General features: G+C 42.8%; 1 protein-coding gene and 1 pseudogene across 1 annotated transcript; one reads left to right on the top strand and one right to left on the bottom strand.

Moving 5' to 3' along the window:
• Positions 1-10,765: 10,765 nt before the first annotated feature.
• On the bottom strand, positions 10,766-13,045 carry LOC147974088 (uncharacterized). The gene has a single exon (XM_087525168.1). It carries the CDS (start codon positions 12,929-12,931, stop codon positions 12,317-12,319), a length of 615 nt encoding a protein of 204 aa, XP_087381294.1. The 5' UTR covers positions 12,932-13,045; the 3' UTR covers positions 10,766-12,316.
• Positions 13,046-13,991: 946 nt separating this feature from the next.
• On the top strand, positions 13,992-20,908 carry LOC147974087 (protein FAR1-RELATED SEQUENCE 5-like; annotated as a pseudogene).
• Positions 20,909-22,476: the final 1,568 nt, after the last annotated feature.

Below are 22,476 nucleotides of genomic sequence, written 5' to 3'. Positions count from 1 at the left end.
GCAGGGGGCGCGCCTAGGGGGGCAGGCGCGCCCCCACCCTCGTGGCTAGGGTGTGGGCCCCTGGCCTTGATTCTTTCGCCAGTATTTTTTATCATTTCCAAAAATAATCTTCATGGAGTTTCAGGTCATTCCAAGAACTTTTGTTTCTGCACATAAATAACACAATGGCAATTCTGCTGAAAACAGCGTCAGTCCAGATTAGGTCCATTCAATCATGCAAATTAGAGTCCAAAACAAGGGCAAAAGTGTTTGGAAAAGTCAATACGATGGAGACGTATCAACTCCCCCAAGTTTAAACCTTTGCTTGTCCTCAAGCAATTCAGTTGACAAACTGAAAGTGATAAAGAAAAACTTTTACAAAATCTGTTTGCTCTTGTTGTTGTAAATATGTATAGCCAGCATTCAAGTTTTCAGCAAAGAATATGAACTAACTATATTCACAATAACTCTTAGGTCTCATGTTTACTCATATCAATGGCATAATCAACTAGCGAGCAATAATAATAAATCTCGGATGACAACACTTTCTCAAAACAATCATGATATGATATAACAAGATGGTCTCTCGCTAGCCCTTTCTGAGACCGCAAAACATAAATGCAGAGCAGCTTTAAAGATCAAGGATAGACTAGAAATTGTAATTCATGGTAAAAGGGATCCAGTCAAGTCATACTCAATGTAAACTAATCAGTAATGAATGCAAATGACAGAGGTGCTCTCCAACTGGTGCTTTTTAATAAGAGGATGATGACTCAACATAAAAGTAAATAGATAGGCCCTTCGCAGAGGGAAGCAGGGATTTCTAGAGGTGCCAGAGCTCGATTTTAAAGCAGAGATAAATAATATTTTGAGCGGCATACTTTCATTGTCAACATAACAACCAAGAGATGTCGATATCTTCCATGCTACACACATTATAGGCGGTTCCCAAACAGAATGGTAAAGTTTATACTCCCCCTCCACCAACAAGCATCAATCCATGGCTTGCTCGAAATAACGAGTGCCTCCAACTAACAATAGTCCCAGCGGGAGTTTTGTTTGCAATTATTTTGATTTGATTTGCATAAAGCATGGGACTGGGCATCCCGGTGACCAGCCATTTTCTCGTGAATGAGGAGCGGAGTCCACTCCTCTTGAGAATAACCTGCCTAGCATGGAAGATACGGACAACCCTAGTTGATACATGAGCTATTCGAGCATACAAAACAGAATTTCATTTGAAGATTTAGAGTTTGGCACATACAAATTTACTTGGAACGGTAGGTAGATACCACATATAGGAAGGTATAGTGGACTCATATGGAATAACTTTGGGGTTTAAGGAATTGGATGCACAAGCAGTATTCCCGCTTAGTACAGGTGAAGGTTAGCAAAAGACTGGGAAGCGACCAGCTAGAGAGTGACAACAGTCATGAACATGCATTAAAATTAATGAACATTAAGTGCAAGCATGAGTAGGATATAATCCACCATGAACATAAATATCGTGAAGGCTATGTTGATTTTGTTTTAACTACATGCGTGAACATGTGCCAAGTCAAGTCACTTGAATCATTCAAAGGAGGATACCACCCCATCATACCACATCACAACCATCTTAATAGCATGTTGGCACGCAAGGTAAACCATTATAAGCTCCTAGATAATTAAGGATGGCATAAGCAACTATAATCTCTAATTGTCATTGCAAACATGTTTATTCATAATAGGCTGAATCAGGAACGATGAACTAATCATATTTACAAAAACAAGAGAGGTCGAGTTCATACCAGCTTCTCCCATCTCAATCAGTCCATCATATATCGTCATAATTGCTTTTCACTTGCACGACCGAATGATGTGAATAATAATAACAGTGCACGTGCATTGGACTAAGCTGGAATTTGCAAGCATTCAATAAACAGGAGAAGACAAGGCAATGTGGACTCTTGGTTAAATCAACGATAATGCATATAGGAGTCACTTCAACAATTTAATCATGATCTTGTCCTATCGACCCCCAAACAAAAGAAAAGAAATAAAACTATTTACACAGGAAAGCTCCCAACAAGAGAAAGAAGAAAGGGAAATATTTTTGAGTTTTATTTTAGTTATTACTACTACAACAAGAAAAATAAAATAGCTAAAAGCTACTACTATTTTTTTAGTTTTTCTTAAGGTTTATCAAACACACAAGAAGAAAGCATAAAAAGGAAAATAAACTAGCATGGATATTACAGTGAAAAAGTATGAGCACCGACATCTAGCAATGAGTGTGTGAACATGAATGTAATGTTGGTGAGAAATACGTACTCCCACAAGCTTAGGCTTTTGGCGTAAGTTGGTCTATGGTCATGGCTGGCCTGGTGGATATCCAAAGTTGTAACTGGGACCGTACTGTGATGGATACTCAGATTGCCACTGGCTAGCAATCACCTCCGGATCCCACTAGTAATCAGACTGTCGTGGAGGACATATTGTGGTTCCGGCTCTATCTCTACAGATGATGTAGGGTTCCGATAGGCGTGAATGGCCTCCAACAGAACAAGGTACTTGCCTGCAGATAAATCAAACAAGGAGAAGACAGGGTAATAGTCTCAGGATGATGTTTATCAAAGAACAATTTGTATTTAAGCTCCCTTTCCCTATTCTTTACAATAAAATCATGCGCTACCATACTCTTATAATCTAAATAAACAGTAGGAAGCAATTTTTCTTCTTTTTCATAGTGCCTAATAGGTATGTTATAGTATGCAGCAAGGCGTGAAGCATAGACACCTCCAAAGATGGGGCCCTTTGTACGGTTCAGACTTAACACTACAAAAAAATACACTTCCGTGATGATACGTGTTTGTCACAGTAGGTCGCTTCTTTTGTCATGCATGTACATCCATGACAAATTTATGACAGAATCAAGATAGTCATACCTGTGCTGTCGTAGAAGTGTTCTATGACATTACCAAAATTATCATCACGGAAGGTCCACTTCCATGACGATAAATCGCGCGTTACAGAAGTGCTTTCGTCAAGGGTGACCGACACGTGGCATCCACCGTAACGGAACGCCGTTAAGCTATCGGATCAGCTTTTTGGATCCGATAGCCCGTTAACAGCCCCGACCAATGGGGATTTTCCACGTGTAAAATCATCATTGGCTAGAGGAAACACGTGTCGGCTCATCGTTGGGACAGATGTCATCCACTCACTGGACAGAAGGCGCCTATGATACGTCGACACGTGGCACGGCCCAACAGTGGCCCATTCCTGTGAAAAGGCCGGCCCATTTGACTTGGTCAAAAGCTGGCGGGCCGGCCCATGGAAAGCCTGTTAACAGCCTGTTCGCATATAGCCCATTTACAGCATGCTAATCCAAGGCCCGTTACGCCCTATCCGAATTAGGCCCAGTAGCGTCATCTGGGCCATCCAATATGATTCCAGCCGTTTTCACTTCTGGCCCATGTATAGCCCATGAAGTCTTTCGGCCCATATGAGGCCCTTTGTAACTCTTGGCCCATTAGCGGCCCGTGCTGAAACTGGCCCGTAATGAACAGTGTATTACTTTACACCCATTAACAGCCTGTGGTGAAACTGGCCCGTAATGAACAGTGTATCACTTTATATCCATTAACGGCCCGTTATTCCGTTGGGCCGTTTCCAGCCCAAGTTAACTTTCGGCCTTCTGAGGGCCCATTTATTCTTGGGCTCATTTGCAGCATTCGGTTACTTACGGCCCGTTACTGTCATTTTCTGTTTGTGGACCAAATTCAGCCCGTCGTTACGGTCGGCCCGTTTACGGACCGTTAGTTTGTTGGGCCATTTTCATAGCATCACCAAATACGGCCTATTACGGCCCATTATGGTCAGCCCATAAAACGTATGATTTCCATTAAAGGCCCATCCACAGCCCATTAAAGGCCCGTACAAGACCCATAAATGAGCCGGCGGCCCATGGATCCTACGAGACGTAGAAGGCCCATGGATCCTACGAGACGTAGAAGGCCCATGGATCCGGCGGCCCGTGAAGGGCCATGGTCGGGCGAATTGGCCCCCGTTTGAACGATATAGCATATTCAAAGAATTATCCTACTCAATACTATCACCTCTAAAATGCCTAAACTATTACAACAAAGAGATCAAGGCATCGAAAGGTAGAATAATCCTACACTATACAATAAAGAAATTACAGCCGATTATACCCACTGGGCATTATGCACTACTAGGGAAAAGGCTAGCAGCAGCGCGGGTTTTAGGCCTATCAGTAGCGCGGGTGCCCGCGCTACCAATAAGGCGCTACAGCTAACTCTTAGTAGTAGCGCTGCCTGTACCCGCGCTACCACTATTGACTATAGCAGCAACGCTTTTCAGGAACGTGCTGCTATTACTTAGCTGTAGCGATTTCCCAGTCCAGCGCTACTGTTATATCTTTCACCATTTCCCCATTCCAGCTTCGATAAACTGCAATTTCCAGATACTAGGTACTACTAGATATCAATTTCATAAAGCATTATAGGTACTAGGTAGTACTCCCTCGGTTCGAAATTACTCGTCGTGGTTTCAGTTCAAATTTGAACTCAAACCACGACGAGTAATTTGGAACCGAGGGAGTACTAGATAACAATTTCATATATACTCAACATGCATCCTCAAGCAGTACAAGGTGACATCGACGACAATCATCATATTTAGTTCTAGATGATATCGACGACGATCATCATATGTAGTTCTACATGATATCGACGACGATCATCATATGTAGTTCTAGATGATATAGCCACACACACATATGTAGTTCTAGCTGATATCGACGACGATCATCATCCTCAAGCCTGGGCTGTTGGTGTTCCTGATAGTAATTAGGATGGCCTGTCCAGCACGAAGATTCTTGCCAACGAGGAATCTTTTCCACCCAACCGAGTTCAAGTGTGTGCGACCATCTGTGCCCATGCGGTAAGTACATGTGGTGACGGAGCCCCTTGCGGTAAGGCATAGTCCAACTGAGCCTTCTTCATCAGGCTCGATACCACAACTCACAGATAGGTTCTTTGGCAATCTCTGAATAAGAAAAACATATCAATTAATAAATAGCCTCACACATACTCTTGAAAATATATTTCTAATAAGTCTAGATTTCTACACTATCAAAAGACACAGTACTACGCATTTGTACTAATTAATCATGAATTCTACTAATAAGTATATATATGGATTATCTACACTATTAATAGTTCCTTGGATTCTACACTAATAAGCATGTGATCAGACTCTACACAAAAGTATATCATCAACTAGATTCCACAAAGCATATCATTGGACTCTACACTAAGCATATCATCGGATTCACTAAGCATATAATCGGATAATTTACATTTGTAAGTATAACAATAAAGCATATATATATATCATCAAAATTACTACATGTAGTACGTATAACATACCATTTCATGCTGATCGACCATGGTACTTGTCAGGCAGGTCACGAATGGCACCCCGACAAAGTCATCACGTGGCGGAATTATGTCCCATAGGTTGCACACCTCCTCCTCGCTCAGCCTCATTCTTTGAGCTATGATGGCTTCATGAAGTGGGTTCTCATCATCTTCATTGAGTGGGTCCTCATTATCTTCATCATCTTCGTCATCTTCATCATCTTCCACCAGGTTGATATAAATGACAACCAGCTTGGGTCTTTCTGCTCTGAAGGAGAATCTGATCAACTCACCACCAGTAAGACGCATGCGAGCGAGGAAACGGGCCCATCCATCTCCTCCAATCTGCGACATATTGCGTCATTTCTCGACCTCCATAGTGTACGACCCCCCAGGAGCCTCAAATGTCACAGTGTCTCCTATCAGCTTGTTGAATTTCAACCTCACATTGCATGGGACGATCTGTGTAAGAAAAGCAAAATGACACAATGCAGTAATGCCAACACTAAAAATAAAATAATTGTTACATTTCATCTAATTTCTTACCGCCGCATGACGAAAACTCGGATGGAAGTAGATGCCGAACAGCTTGCCAGTTGCAAGGCTGTTGGCGCACCTTGACTTGCACAGTCGACATAGTGGTGCCGGTGGTGGCGCCATTTTCCTAAAGCAATATGAGCAAAGGATTAACGATTCACTTCATAGGAAACAAGTGGCAAATTTAACTAAATTGGCACCTACATTTTGCCAAAAAATAACTTATTACAAAAAAACTAAATCGAGCATACTAAACCAACTAAATCAACTAGCATACTAAATCCACTAACATACTAAATCCACTAGCATACTAAATCAACTAAATCAAAATGTTCTAAATCAACTAGCCTACTAAATCAACTAAATCAACTAGCCTACTAAATAAACTAAATAAAAATGTTCTAAATCAACTAGCCTACTAAATCAACTGAATCATATCAACTAAATCAACTAAATCAACTAGCATACTAAATCCACTAGCATACTAAATCAACTAAATCAAAATGTTCTAAATCAACTAAATCAACTAGCCTAGTAAATCAACTGAATCATATCAACTAAATCAAAATGTTACATATGAAAGCCTACTAAATCAAAATGTATCAGGGAGGAGGGACAAGGAGGGGCGACTCGAGGAGGGAGAAGATAGTAGGACGGAGGAGGAAGGCGGAGCGAGGAGGGGCCGGCCGACGGCGAGTGGAGGGAGGACGGATCGAGGAGGAAGGCGGAGCGAGGAGGGGGCGGCCAGCGGCGAGTGGAGGGAGGACGGAGGAGGAGGCCGGTACCGAGTCCAGCGAGGAGGATGAGGCGACAGCGGCGCAGATCGGGGGAGGGCGACGGGGGAGGACCAGCGGCGCGGGGGGTGAGGAGGAGACCGTGAGTGTGTGTGAGTGTGATCTGTGGATGAGACTAGTGAGTGGGGGGAGATGGAATGGAATAGCAGTAGCGCGCTATAGGTAAACGCGCTACTGCTAAACTACCTATCAGTAGCGCCTTTCGGCCTGAACGCGATACTGCTATGTGTCAGTATGTAAAAGTAGACATAGACATAAAAAATACATTGATCATCAATGGTCTTTTTGTGTACAATCTGATTTGTCAATAGGAATCCTCGCCGGTTGGTTTAAGAACTGGCGAGGACTCCTATTGCGGCCACAAATCCTACACATAGAGTTCAATGAAGACCAAGTGCTTGTAAAAGTTGTAGAAGAAACATATTTAAGGTGGGTAAAACTCTCTTCACGGAGCGAGGTGGGACTAAATTTTTGTAGTTAATTTAGCAGTAGCGATTATTGCCTGAATGCGCTGCTGCTACGTTACGTAGCAGTAGCGCTGTTTATTTTAACGCGTTGCTGCTATAACTGGCCTCGCGGCGGCGTCGTGGGAATTTTAGCACTAGCGCTTCTTGGAGTGCACTCGCTACTGATAAACTTGTTTCAGCAGCGAGTTTCCATGGCCCGCGCTACTGCTACTTAGCAGTAGCGCCTGATTTTAAAGCGCGCTGCTGGTAAGATTCTGTGTATAGGCTTTTCCCTAGTAGTGATGGTTCAGCACAGGTGATAATAAAGCATACACAAACAGCAAATTACATACACTGGGCAAATACAGCTCATACATCATGGACGCGCATCAACTTAACTCCAATTGAACTATAATCTCTTCAGAAAATAGGATTGGCCGGATTCAGATAGCACAAATTTTAGTCTGCAAAATCTCCAATTCCTTCATGGTTATCTCAGTGTCTTGTTTCATTTTTTTGACTCCTGCATCTAATACCTGCATGTCCAGTCTCAACTTGTTGATTATACGTTGACAATCATGTAGACGTTGTCTTGCCACCTCTAGTTGATGCTTGAGAACATCAGCACATTCCAATTCCAATCCATAATCATTCGGTAACGACCATGTCGCACTGCTCGCAGATCTTTGTATTGATATCACTTCATCCTGAAATGTTTCTGTAAGTACACATGACTAGGGCAAAAATATAGTTACAACAGTGAAGCGAACAAGAGACTAATTTGTACTACATGGCAAAACAGGACTAACAATAATGTTACACGTCACTTTCAAAAAAAATGTTACACGTCATGAAGCATAAGCAGGTGATATTTTAAAAATTATAAAAAAGATAGTCTGTGCAGCCTGCATACAGAAATCCCTCTTAGCTCACCAGAGGAGCATGATGTTGGGGCCCAATCGAAAACATAGACAAGTTACAAATTTAGACAGCATGTTGCGAATAAGTAAGCAAGCAGTTGGCCATTATGTGCCTCAATTAAAGTCTTAGGGAGCATAATGAACAGCAGAGGGTTTCATACAAACATACTGTAGCAGGCAAAACTATGCAATCATTAGCGTAGTATAGACTAGATTGTGAGCCTCATGCAATAATAGTTGGTTAATAGACTTCAAAGCTTCAGGCACACTTCGGCAGAGTAATTAAATGGTAACGCCTTTAATTATGTCAATTAATAGTGATACAAGTACCGAACATCAGGCATGATTATTTGCGCATCTCATTAACTGAGGACAAATAAAGCAATTGAAAAGAGAAAATTAACTTCCTATTTTGAAAAAACTGCAAATACGAATACATGTGTTGTTGAATACGGATGGCGTGGATGTTACTATAATACAAATCATATATTTTCTTAATTTCAAACAGATACAAGCATAATAAAAACTTTAATAACGGATTAGATAGCAACAAATTGGTAGCTACATGACACAAAATAATAGGCCCTTGGCATATAAGAAATAAATGGTAGACTAGTAGACAACAATGATGGAAACCCTCCTACACTCATTCACAATTCAAAAAAAAAGTAGACAGAAATGATAGACTCATCAACATCAAGGTCTTGCTCATTATCAAGCTCCAGCACATAGAGGATATCCCGGCCTCTGCATCATCATGACGCACACAGCCATATGTGGTTTTTATGTTAATGCCAACCAACAGCATTGTCTTTTTACTTGTATGCTAGCACAACATGCATGTACCTTGCTCTAGAGTGCTCCAAAGGCAATGACTTGTATGTTATAATATCAATCAATATAAATGCCAACTTGATCACTTTTTGCTTAAAAAGGCTTACACAACCGAACCGATACAAGGTGATGAGGAGACCCTTTTATAAAAAAAACAGATCAAAGAAATAAAACAAAAGTACAGGAGTATCCACACCCTACCCAAAGCAACTGCATCACTTTTTCACTTGTGCGGTAGCACCAGGCACACTTACACAGATCTAGAGTGCTCTGTAGGTGGTGATGGTTTGTACGTTAATGCCGATCAAAATATACGCAAGTTGCAATGCTTTTTTCACCTATGCGCTAGCACTACGTACACGTACACATATCTAGAGTACTCTATATACGTGGTGGTTTGTACTACCTTTATGCTGATCAAATACTTGCCAAATGGATTGCTTAATAACTTGTGTTGGTGTCCATCTAACAGCGCACATCTGCACCAAATAGACATATGAGACTATAAATTACCATTGGCTGAGGTGAGCCCATGCCCTAACCAACTACTCACTCCGGTCCAAATTACTCGTCGCAGAAATGGATGTATCTAGAACTAAAATACATCTAGATACATTCATATCTGCGACAAGTAATTCGGAAAGGAGGGAGTACATAGATAGACAAAGACTCATAATTAACCCAAAGAGAGCGACCCTAGCAAGCCATGTCGTCCACAAAGAGATTCATTGCTACTATCATGGTGTTGGTGCAGGTGGTATCACTTCAAGCAACCGTTGATGGAGGCCCCATGTTCCCTGACGTATGGGACCCTTGTCTAGATGGTTATTTATATGTATGATTTAAGGGTCCATTTTTTTGCGAGTGCGAGCCAGAGAGCAATCTTCGACTTGTGGATCACCAAAACTTGTGGTGAGGCCCACGAAGAGCAGCCATGTCCTGCCCCAACATACCGTCGAGGATGGTACCTTTCGGCCTCTGAGCTACTATATTAGAAATGATCAAGAAGCAGCCAGCGCATACAAGAGGGGGACAACGAGCTAGAGTGCTGATTCCAGCGCAATGAGTATGTTTACTTCTGTGTCGGCAAGTTTGCGAGTAGCTAGCTCGTAAGTGTAGTAGCATATATAGCAATAAGGGCCATACAACGTACCTCCATACACATGAGAGTATGCCATTGATCTTAATAAATTTGTTGTTGTTCCAGGCGATCTGAAGAGTGGTACTGATGCAACTCATGTTGTTGTAAGGCTTGCTCCTATTCTAACGAATAGGGATAAGTATATTTTTCGTCCTCGAACTCTGGCGATAGTATAGAAATCGACCCTCAACTCAGAAAACACTAAAATTCAGTCCCTCAACTATTTAAACCGGATACTTTTCGTCCCTCGCGACGCTTAAAGTGATTTTGGTATGACGTCAACCCGGTTTTGACTAAAACCGTCCATGTGGCCTGGTTTTGACCACCATGTAATCTGACCTATGTTATTTATGAAAAATTGGGTTTGCTCAGAGCATCTCAGTCGCATGTTTGTCCAGTTTGGTAACAGCAAATTGTATGCTAACTCGATGGTTTCAGTTTCAGATCATTGTATAAACTGAATGGGATTCATAGCACATTGTTCACATGATTTTAGACCATTGTGTAAACTGAAGACATAGCAGATTGTTCACTTGTTCATAGTCTGACATAACCACAAATATAGTACTGATTAGTCTTACAAGCAAACCACAACGGAATTCTCAAAGTCAGACGAAGTAAATGAGAAATAGTACTGATTAGTCTTAGAAGCAACCACATACATGAATTCTGACATAATCACAAGGGATAACCACAAACATGAGTACAGGTATAATGGTCCAGTAGTTTTGCTGGGACTTTCTTTGCTCTTTTATTTCCTCCAACTCGAGAACTTGCAGCACCAGATGTAACATTGACTGTAAATGATGAACTAGACTGCATATTTACTGTCACATTTGAACTTGAAGCAGACATCCAGAATATTACTGCACATTTACTGTCGCATGTACTGTAAATGATGAACTAGATTACACATTACTGTCACATTTTCAATCAAAACCAGGCCACGTGAACGGTTTTAGTCAAAACCGGGTCCGCGTCATAGCAAAACCACTTTAAGCGTCGCGAGGGACGATAAATATCCGGTTTAAATAGTTGAGGGACTGAGTTTTAGTGGTTTGGGAGTTGAGGGACGATTTCTATACTATCGCCAGAGTTCGAGCATGAAAAATATACTTATCCCTAATGAATAAGATCCATAGGCAACAAAACTCTTGCATTCTTCTACAAACAATTATGAAGGCTGATTTGCGAATGATAACAATCACAAAGTATAACATAGCGTCTTTGGGTTACAATACCATTTTAGCAACACAACATTTGTCAAATGGTACACTTAAAAACAAATCTCTATAATCAACCAAGTCTTGATGACACAAATCTAGTACCATGAAAAATCGTTCGCTATTATATATTGTTCTCTTTGCTACTGGCCTGTCTTCAGTCAAGTGCTGGGAAAAGAACATCTAGAGCAGCATCCATACACTAGTCATTTGGTATTTTATCGTTTCCACTTCATCTGAAATGAAGACAGATTAGTTACTTTCTATTATCGAAGGAAAATAAGGAATATTGCTGCCATATCTAACCATGAGGGTACATTCATCTTCACAATAAACTGATGGATGCACGGGGGATGGGGCCAAGTTCATATGTCTCTGATTGCAGCCACATCGTGGCTCGCCGGCGATAGGCTGAAGCTTTGCGACACCGACGAAAACGGCCGTTTCCGATGCCACCGACAGAGGAGAAGGTGATGGAGAGGGTGGGGAGGGGAGTGATTCCGGTGGCGTGGCTCAGGGCTGAGAGGGGTGAGCTGGCTGCTTAAATTTTCTGAGAGTTGCCCTTCTTTTCTTTTCTTTTTAAAAAGGAGAACATCCCCCGGCCTCTGCATCAGAATGATGCATACGGACATTTTATTTAAACGAACCAAAGTGAAACAAGGTCTGCAATCCAGTACAGCTCACAGCATGAGCAAGAATCAAAATGAAAATCTGAAAATAACAGAATGCCACAACCGGCGAAACAAAAAAAAAATCTAGGGGTGGCTTTTCAGGGACGGCAAGTTATTATAATTTCAAGAACTAAATGTTTGAGGGTTCTGCTAGATAGGGGTTAATTCCTTAAATCAGAAAATCTCTTTCTATATATAACTTTTGGGGATCTGCTGGAGAGGCTCTAACATACCGCTGCAAGCTTAAACTTTTACGTCACTAACGAACAAGATCATTATCCAAAAATTCATTCACTAGATGCTAACCTTTTAGTCCTCGGTTAATGGCAGTATAGTTGGATCCATTTAGCCAGTATTCACATCTTGAAAATCCAACTCAAATAGATCAGAGCTAGTGTCGCTGCCCCAATCATTGCCATCTTCCACCTGATGGCCATCGCTCAGTTTCACATCAACAATAATCTTCTCATGGTCATCTTCCGCTTTTTCCACCTGATGATCATCACTTGATTTGGAGCCAGCAATCTTCTCATGGACGACATGGTGTTGATCTTCCAAAGCATGTCCGCCGCATCTCACCACCCACCTCTCCTCGTCCCCGCTGGCCCCCCTCACTACCCGAACGCCTTGCAGCCTCCTATCCCCCACCACCACACCCAAATCATGATTGCAAGCATGAGAACAAGACGAGGAGGAGACCTGGTACGGCTCATCGTGGATCCCTGGCGGATTCTTACGAAAGCTCCCCGCCGGCGACACAAGGGAGCCGGAGAAGGCGGGGAGGTTGTAGTTGGTCTTGGCTCCCAGCTCCTGGGTGCTGCGGTAGCTTTCCTCCTGGTGATGCATAGGCCACCTGACAGTGACCGGGCCGTCAGCAAGGTCGGTGAGGCCGTCGAAGTAGCGCGTCGCTCCAAATACGTCGAGTTCGCCGGAGCTGCCATACTGAGCGCGGCGCTGCATGGCGAATGTTTGAGACGGCCGGGGAAGTACTACTAGTAGTGTTTGTGTGGGGTTCAACGTTTATTGTGATGAAGTTGTGGAGAAGGTGAGGAGATTTATGTTGGTGGGTTGGACTTCATGGGAATGAATTAATGGGGGCAGTAGGTTAGATAGTGCATCCAATCCAATGTCATGTGTCAAGAAAGGTGTGGGTTTCAATGAATGAAAGTGGAGTAGGATCTCATCATTTGTTTTCTGGCGTATGAATGTAGGAGTGTCCTTTGTTTGTCCATGCCTACTCCACTCCACATGCATGTGAACCTTGCTTGCTCATTAAAGACGGGAACTAAATTTCGATGACCAGAAGAATGTTGTAATTAATAGCTAGCAAATATTGTTCACGGGGCCGTCACGGTCCTATGCACGTTTTGCACGCACGTGTAAAGCGTAACTCTAAAGAAATCAGACATATTTTTCACCCATGTATGCCCTCTTTTCCGGTTTATAAGGCTCAATTCAAAAATCTCACCAACCAAGGTAGATGATGAGTGGTGGAATATTTTTGTAGTTTGCAAAAACACACAATTAATGGGAAGAAAATTTCGTGGACACCGGCTGCAAAGCCCATCCTATGCGTACCCCTGGCCAGATTCGTCCACGTGTCCCCTCCTTACATCCGACCGCCGCCGTTCGTTCCGATCCGTTCGCTCCTTCCGTCGGCTCGGGAGCGCTCGCTAGGCTCCAAATACGTGCGATCCCGCCTCCCTGGGCTCCGCTCGGCTGCAAAAACTGCAGGCAATCAGCTCCCGTCGTTATGCCTTTTCAATTAGATACACATACTTGTGATTGATAGCATCTGCTTCCCTTGAATAGCGGCGATCTGATCATGGCAGATGAGACTGGTGGCGACCGAGGGAACCCTGGTCCGGCACTCACTCCGCCGGGGGAGAGCACAACTATGTTTGCCTCACGCCCAAACGCATCATCATCCTCTCCTTCGCATGGCCGCATCAGCCTAGAAGGATATTCATGGCTGCCGCAGTTTGAAGCTGCAGTACCGTCAAGAAGGACGGGAGCGGCCATGACGGACCACGGTGGCACTGCCGACGACTTGTCCTGCATAAATCTCGCGGATGAGAATGGTTGTGCGCACGCCATGAACTTGCAGGCCCCACACGTCATGTCAGGAGGAGGAGTCCGGGAGGATACGACCACCGCCCTGAAGAAGGAGGTCAGCAGGACGACGGGGTCGCCGGTGTAGAGCAAAGAATGCAGGTACGGGTTGAAAAGCGATATCCTATTCAGACAGTCGGCATAAGATCATCGTACTCTAGTACTGTACTATGCACTGATTACTTGGCAAATGACTGCTCAAAATTAATATGTGTTCTTCAGTAAGCTTAGGAAAACAAATTCACAAAGTGCATGAGAAAAACATTTTCCCACATCAAATTATGGTAATATAAATTTAACTCTGGACTCATTGTATGGCAGGCGATTGATAAAGTTGGACAAACGTTGATTGTTCCAAAAGTTGGATTGGCTTTCGATTCAGAGGACAGCGCTTATGATATGTACAACGCATATGCCGCCAAGGTTGGGTTCAGTGTCAGAAAAAGTCACACAAAGCGACGAGGTGATAAAAGTATATCTCGAAAATATATAGTTTGCAGTAACGAAGGCCATCGAGATACCCAATCATCTAAGGACACTACAAGGACAGGTTGTGAGGCTCGTATTCAGTTTAGTGTCAACAAGGACGGTATTTGGACAGTGCAAAAGCTTATAACCGAGCACAATCATTATCTTGCTAGTCCCAATAAGGTGCACAAGCTGAGGTCCCAAAGATGTGTTATAGAAGCGGATAGACATCTAATTGGCCAGGTACGGGAAGCCGGGATGAAGTCATCCCAGGTATATGACTTTATGGTAGCATTTTACGGAGGACCTGACAAAGTACCATTCTCAAAGATGGACTGCAATAATGAGATTGGTCGCGAGCGCAAGAAGTATTTAGAATCAAATGATGCACAGACACTGTTGGAATACTTGAAAAATAAGCAAAGAGAGGATCCTACATTTTTATGCCATTCAGATAGATCAAGTTGATGGCCAGATAGCTAATTTCTTTTGGGCAGATGGTCAGTCTATCATGGATTACACATGTTTTGGGGATGCTGTATCATTTGATACCACTTTTCAGACTAACAAGTTTGAAATGCCTTTTGCTCCATTCATTGGTACCAACCATCACAAGCAGACAGTAATTTTTGGTGCCGCGCTGATATTTAATGAGAGTATCGATTCATTTGTTTGGCTCTTTGAAACATTTTTAACAGCGATGTCAGGCAAGCATCCGAGCACTATTTTCACTGATCAGGACAAGGCCATGGACGGAGCAATTGCATATGTGTTCCCAAATACAAGTCATCGGCTTTGTTTGTGGCACATTTATCTTAATGCTGCAAAACATCATGGGCATGTAATTCATGAGCATCCTGAGAAGTTTTTACCTGATTTTAAGAAATGTGTCTATGAAGATAGGTCAGAATTTACTTCAATAAAAAATGGTTTGAATTGTTGGATCAATACAACCTTGAGGACAATGAATGGATGAAAAAGCTGTATGAGTTGAGGGAAAAGTGGGCTGCTGTCTATCGTGACTCTTTTACAGCTGATATGAACTCGACTCAAAGGAGTGAAGGTATGAATAATGTATTCAAGCAAATATTTCGTAGGAGACTTGGTCTTTCAGAACTCCTTGTAGAATGTGAGAAGGTTTCTGGAAGTCTTCGTGAAAATGAGTTGGATGCAGATTTTAGTTCGCGTCGAAAGAAACCTGTTGCTTACAGTCCAAATTTTCCTTTGCTAAAGACCGCATCTGAATCATATACAAGGCGGATGTATTCAGAATTTGAAACAGAATTCAAAAGCCAATTTTCATTCTCTTGTAAACTATTACAAACCGACGGTCCGGTGTTGACATATATGGTCACACATATGAACAGCGAGCATGGAGCAAAAGTTACATTCAATACCACGGACACAACTATTACATGTTGTTGCAGAAAGTTCGAATCCATAGGTATATATACAGAATTTATGATGCAATTTGCTCTGTAATACAACTTGATGAAATATGACATCCATATCTTGCAGGTATATTGTGCAAGCATGCATTCAAAGTCTTCAATATGAATGATGTTTTCATTTTGCCACCACAATATATACTAGGAAGATGGACAAAATATGCGAAAAGAGGATTTTATGTTGAAAAACAAGGATCCGAGGAGGAAAGCTTGAAAACACAAGCTGCACGTATCTCAAGGAAGGCTACATCAGTTGCATTGAACTGTACTCGGTCAAAACAACTACTTGATGATTTCGAGAAAGCTATAGATAAGTTAGACTTGGAAGCAGATAACACTCTTAGCAAGATGGAGGAAAAATCCAGCGAGGTTCCGCTAGTTTCGGCTGAGTGTGCTACAAACACAATAAATGGTACAATATCATTCAGAGTTCCTCAGGTGGTAAAAGGCGCAAAGCGTAAAGGGCAACCATCTCCCTCGAAAAAAAGAAAGGGAAGAAAAATAAAAGTGCTAAAAAGAAAGGTACCGATCCTACCCATTCTAGCAAGCCTTTTCCATTCTATACTTCTATTGTTAATCCTTTTACTTTTCTTTCAATTCATATGTCTGTCTTTAGGAGAAAATCGAAAAAATGTAGTACAGAATAGGGATGGCGGCATTGATCCGAAGGAAATGATGGTAAACCATTTGACTCAGAGTCAGTATCCCCTTTTCATATTTGACTTGCATGTTTTATGAACAATTTCATATTCTATGATACAGGATGTGAATGCTGGTAGTATTGACATTACTAATACCATGCCAAAATTTTCAAATGATGTCTATGGGCGAGGGCGATCTTCGATCATGGCTGCACCGTTGATCCAAGGCAGATACGCTAATGCCACAATGCTAACCTTTGCAAATGATGTGTATGGGCAACCTTCAACCATGTCTGCTCCATCTATCCAAGGCGGATTTACAAGTCTTTTACTTGGGGTTGAGCAGGATGCCACATTGTCCTCGGCTGCTAGAAAGTTACCTTTTGATGATTAGTATTATTGGCAGCCTATAAGGAGTACAATTTTTTTGATGTCATTTGGTGTATCTATGAATTATAATTGATGCACTGTAGTAGACTGAATTTTGTCTTCATTTAGAATGTTTGGGTATAATTTTGTACTACATTGAGTATGGTTTTTCATCATTTCTGCATTTCTATGAGATTGCATTGATTATGCGACAGCATGTGTTAAGTGTTAAATCTTCAAGGCCGAGCACCTGCGATAGTTTCAGATTTCCAGACCTCTGATTTAAATCTTCGAGGTCGAGCACCTCATTCATATATATCTTAGATGAAAAAAGATACAATGTACAACTGTACATTATAGTTGGAAATTGTCAGAGAGAGCAATCAGCTATATACTAGTACACGATTTGTCACGAAGTCTACTCCAGATTTGTAATATCTCAAAATCCTACTTTTAAGTCTACTCATCAGGAATTATTGATGTTGTTTCCATGGCGTCAGTTGTCTTGTTCCAGCGGCGTACTTCGGGGTCTTCGTCCAGTAGAATGATGGCGAAGCATGACTGCTGCATGAGTAGGTGACCTCCTGTTTGCTCTTTGTTCCCTTTTCTACCATCTTAGCTAGTTGGACCAGGGGGGATCCTTGCCAATTTGAAAACTTCTCTTTCACGACTGCAAAGACATGCACAAATCGCATTGAATTATTAGCATGTGAGTTTGGTCAGATAGTTGTCAGACGTATAGCAAAATAATGTACAGTTCGTCCTCCTGTAAGATAAACACCCTTCGGTCTGAAACTACACTTTCTTTACTCTGAAACTAGTGATGCAATTGATTTTGTAGCTCGACTGAGCGAATCAAACAATCCGATCAAGTACGAGCTGGCTAGGTTGCACTTCGTTCGTCCCAGTTTAATCAAAATATGTGATTAACATGTGGTCGTGTACGATTAGCAAATCAAACCTCTTACCTGAAGGAGCTAATTGCATGCTAACAGCCAAAAGGAAACACAAACTTTCAGACTTGCAAGGGAGGGGGTCACCAGTTCTGAATTGGGCGAGATGGAGGTGCGCGTGGGGGAGTGAGAGGCCGGCGCCGGAGACGGGATCACCTTGGTTTGGGCACACCGTGCCTTCCATCAGCGGCGGCGACGACGGCGGCGGACGAAAGACGCGGAGGCTTGGAACCGGGCGACTGCGAGACAAAAGGGCCGACTATGTGGGCCTCCGCCTCAGCCGGCCTTGCCTCGTGAGGGAGCCGGGATCGCACGTATTTGGAGCCGAGCGAGCGCTCCCGAGCCGACGGAAGGAGCGAACGGATCGGAATGAACTGCGGCGGTCGGATGTAAGGAGAGGACACGTGGACGAATCTGAGCAGGGATACGCACAGGATGGGCTTTGCAGCCGGTGTTCACGAAATTTTCTTCCAATTAATGCTGTTGTTTTCCTCAAAAAATTATGTTTACGAATGCATTAATTGCAATGCATGCATGCATAAAGTGCATGCATTGGTCAGTTTTCTCTTAATACTTGCATGCAATGATTTAACGTATTTTGAAGTCTGAACATGTGATGGGGAACAACCAAACTGAGCCTTATAAAATGGAAAAACTAAAATTTTGAGATAAACCCTATAAACCAAAAAGGAGAGAGTAGGAAACACTGCAGTGACCGAAACTGCCACAAACTATTCACTAATCGGCGCCCAACTTACCACAAGCTGGGGCGAGTAGCACTAGTTGCCTACGTATATCATCTCCTTTTTTAATCCACGAGTGCCACGTGCGGGGGTGGGGGGGGGGGGGTGTTCATCTACTTCCACCGTCCGTTCATATCTAGCCCCCTACGCGCTCCCTCGCCGGCGACAACTAAACCCTAGCCATGGGTTTCTTCAGAGGCTCCGGCAAGAGCAATGGGAGATTCGCCCTCGATGCTTTCTCCGCCGCCACCCTCGGAGCTTGCCCGCCTTACCAGGCAGTGCCTACACATTCCGGTGTACCAGATGCGGTGACACTGGCTTTACAGGCAGCCATTGTCTTACCCAGACGTCAAGTTACCGCACGACTGGCATCTGGATCCGCAGCTGATACCGGTGCCGCGGTCACAGCATGCGCACGCCGAGGATCCGCGCAGGCGGCAGGAGCTCCTCACGCCGGAGCACCGTCGGATGCCGGCGTACACGTCGGGCTCTCCCGATTGGGAGGTGTGGTTTGCCCTCGAGCATGAGGAGCAACGCCGCCGCGGCGTCCAGGAGCACCACACCAGCGTTGGCCGACCTTGCCAACGTTGGTTCGAACGACCAGGATGCCTAGGGTTGCATGCGCGGCGGCATAGACTTTTTTGTTTTATGTTTAATTAATGTAAATGTGGACTTTGGCCGGCGACTCACCGGTTTTAATGTTTAATTAAGTTTAAGTTTGAACGTGATTGCTTTTCTTTAAGTCCGCATTTAAACAATTTGGGTCGGGTTCGCACTGGGTGCACGTGCCGACCCAAATGAAAAAACAGACACTAACGTCCCTGCAGCCGATTTAAACGAACAAAAAACAGACAAAGCACGTGACGGTTTGAGTTGACGCGTTGGAGTTGCTCTAAAGCTAGCTGGTGAACACAACGGTGGTCCAAAATCCAGTCTGTGGCAAATTAGTCCAGGCATAGGTCGATGTGAAACTTGTATATGGTACTCATCCATATTACTTGTCTTGGATTTGTCTACATCTCTTGTATAACAGTGCTGAGACCTAAATTCATATTCTGAGACTTAAATTCCTATTCAGCCTGAGCAGTCGAGCCATGTTTTGAGCGAAATTTCATGTATGTTAATATTGTGCAGGTCTCCAAAATAACTTCAGAATTGCTTCAGGTACAAGTAATTTCGAATTTCAATAATAGTCATACCTCTAGTTGACAAATCCAAAACCAGATTCGTCGGTGTTCCTGTCAATCAATGCCCAACATGCCTTCAGAGAACCACCAGTAGAGCTAATCATCAAGCTTAAGTAGCATTTAGCAAAAGAGATTCAGTACTTTCGGAACTACTTTGAACTTCTGAGCCTGAAGATCACCACCCAAAATAGATTTAGAATAGATAGCAGCTTGTTGCACTGAAGTATCCGCACACCAACTTAGCTCCCCTCGAGTATCATATCCATTCGTGTCTGCGTGCCGAATTAGCTGACCTGGAGGCCACAAACCAAAAGAGATTTAGAATAACGGTCATACGCATCTTTTGTTTCAGAATTACTGTTGCAAGTGTAGCAAACGTTTTCCTTTTATCACACCTAAGCTAGCTAGGTTAATTCCTGCAATAAATCTATAGCACGACACACTTGGTTTGATCTAACAACCTAACTGGCCAAAAGAATAACGTTAAGGGGAGGGGGTCACGCACTAACGTGTGTGCCCTCTCAATGATTAAGAGGAGGGTGATGATTAAACATCAAGTAGCTGATACTATTCGACGAGATGATTGGAAGTTCCGGCAATCCCACGTTTAACGTGGCTTTGAACAATATAGCAAAGCGAGCAATAATTCTGAATCCAGTTACCAAAGGGACGCCGATTGCATCCGGTAATGCAAGGAGAAGAGGAGAGAGCCCAAGAATCGCAGCGGCAGCATCGTCTCTTTCTACCCAATCATGTCTTTTTCGAACACAGTACAAACGCCTATGCTCATACATGTGTACATACATTATCCCTATAAACGCATGCACGCACACACTACACATATGAGCACCTCCGAGAGACTGAGACAGCACATCATCTTGAACGCACATCGTCGGAAAAGCTGAAATAGATCCAGCGGATACCATTGTCTTCCTAACCATTCAACCATAGATCGGTTCACATACAATCAGATATCTGTCTAGGGTTTGTTCATTCGTTTGTCTGTGTAGGGATGAGAACCGCGCGGAAACGGATGGAACTGGGTGTTATCATATTTGTTTTCATATATTTTTTACAGAAAAGGAAACGAATACAGAAACCCCGTAAACGAACACGGAAACAGATACTACCGGAAACAAACATGGAGCAAATACAGAGCGGACACGGAAACAAAACTGTGTGTTGACCGGAACTTAAAACCCTCTTGAATCATAGAGAAATACAGACAAAAAACAAACAATTTGATGTAATTCTTAACATGTCTACAAAATGATATGGTTGTGTTCGTAACATATGGTAGTATTGTAGTAGTACATGACAATTTCGTATAGAGTCTAGCTGAGTATGTGTGTTGTAGTAAAAATTGGTACTCAAATGATACATTCTGCTCATTCTACTCATTGTGTCATTGTATGTTGTTTTGTAGTTGGGCTACAAAGCAGTCATGGACCTATAGTAGAAACAGAAATTACATATTAACAGAAACGGAAAGTTCCGTTTTCACGTGTGTTTCACCGAAAACACCATTCCATTTTTGTTTTTGTTTTCGCATAAAAAATTCTATTTCCATTTCCATTTTGCAAATTTTCGTTTCCGTTTTCACATTTCCTCTCCGTTTCTATTTTTCCTCCGGAAAAGCGGAAACTTTCCACTCCATTTTCATCCCTACGTCTGTGTGTTTCATCAGAGAATTTGATGCAGTTTCTTTCACCAAGTATGGACACGGGGCCAACAGTTAAGAAACTCCCTCTCCATGGCAAACGCAATATCTGGGCTTGCCCACAAGGCCACAACACAAATTGGGCCAACAGGTCTCTTTTAAAGAAATTTAACTTGTACGAAAGCACAAATTACACGTACACAGATCTGGACTGTTTCATGGTGATTTCTATGGGTTTTTTTTTCAAGGGATAGTGATTTCTACGTTAATGCCGATTAAATGCATGCCGGTTGCATTGGTCACATTAGCGTGTGTACGCTATCACACGTACACAAATCTAGAGTGCTCTATCGGTCATTGTTTGTACACTAATGCTGATTAACTACCTGCCAAATGTATTGCCTACTACTATCCACTATCGATGCGCAAAAAAAAAACATTGTCCACTATCACTATGCACGGATCTAGAGTTCTCCATCGCGTTTTGGTTTGTACGTTAATGCCGATTAGATACATGTCAGTGGCATTGCTGATTAGTTTGCACGCTAACACCACGTGCACACATACACAAAGATCTAAAGTGATCCACATACGGTCGTGTGTACGTTAGTGCTGATTAAATACATGCCAGCTATTTTCATTTTTTGCTTGTGCGCTAGCACTACGTACACGTACAAAGACCTAGAGTGTTCCACATGCGGTGGCTTGTACGCTAATGCTAATCAAATACTACATGCCAAACACATCGGTTTTACACTTGTGCTGGTGTCCATCTGGTAGCACACATGGCTGCCGAGTAGACATACAGAACTATAAATTAATACTGCTCGAGGTAAGCCCACACCACTAGACATAGATTAATCTCAAGAGACTAGCTAGCCATGTCCTCCACAAAGAGATGCATTGCTACTATCATGGTGCTAG

Source organism: Triticum urartu, chromosome 5A (assembly GCF_056163025.1).
Source record: "Triticum urartu cultivar PI428250 chromosome 5A, HENAU_Tu73, whole genome shotgun sequence".
Taxonomy (NCBI): Eukaryota; Viridiplantae; Streptophyta; class Magnoliopsida; order Poales; family Poaceae; genus Triticum; species Triticum urartu.
Note: the sequence above shows the minus strand (reverse complement) of the source record. Positions and strands in the feature narration are given on the sequence as shown.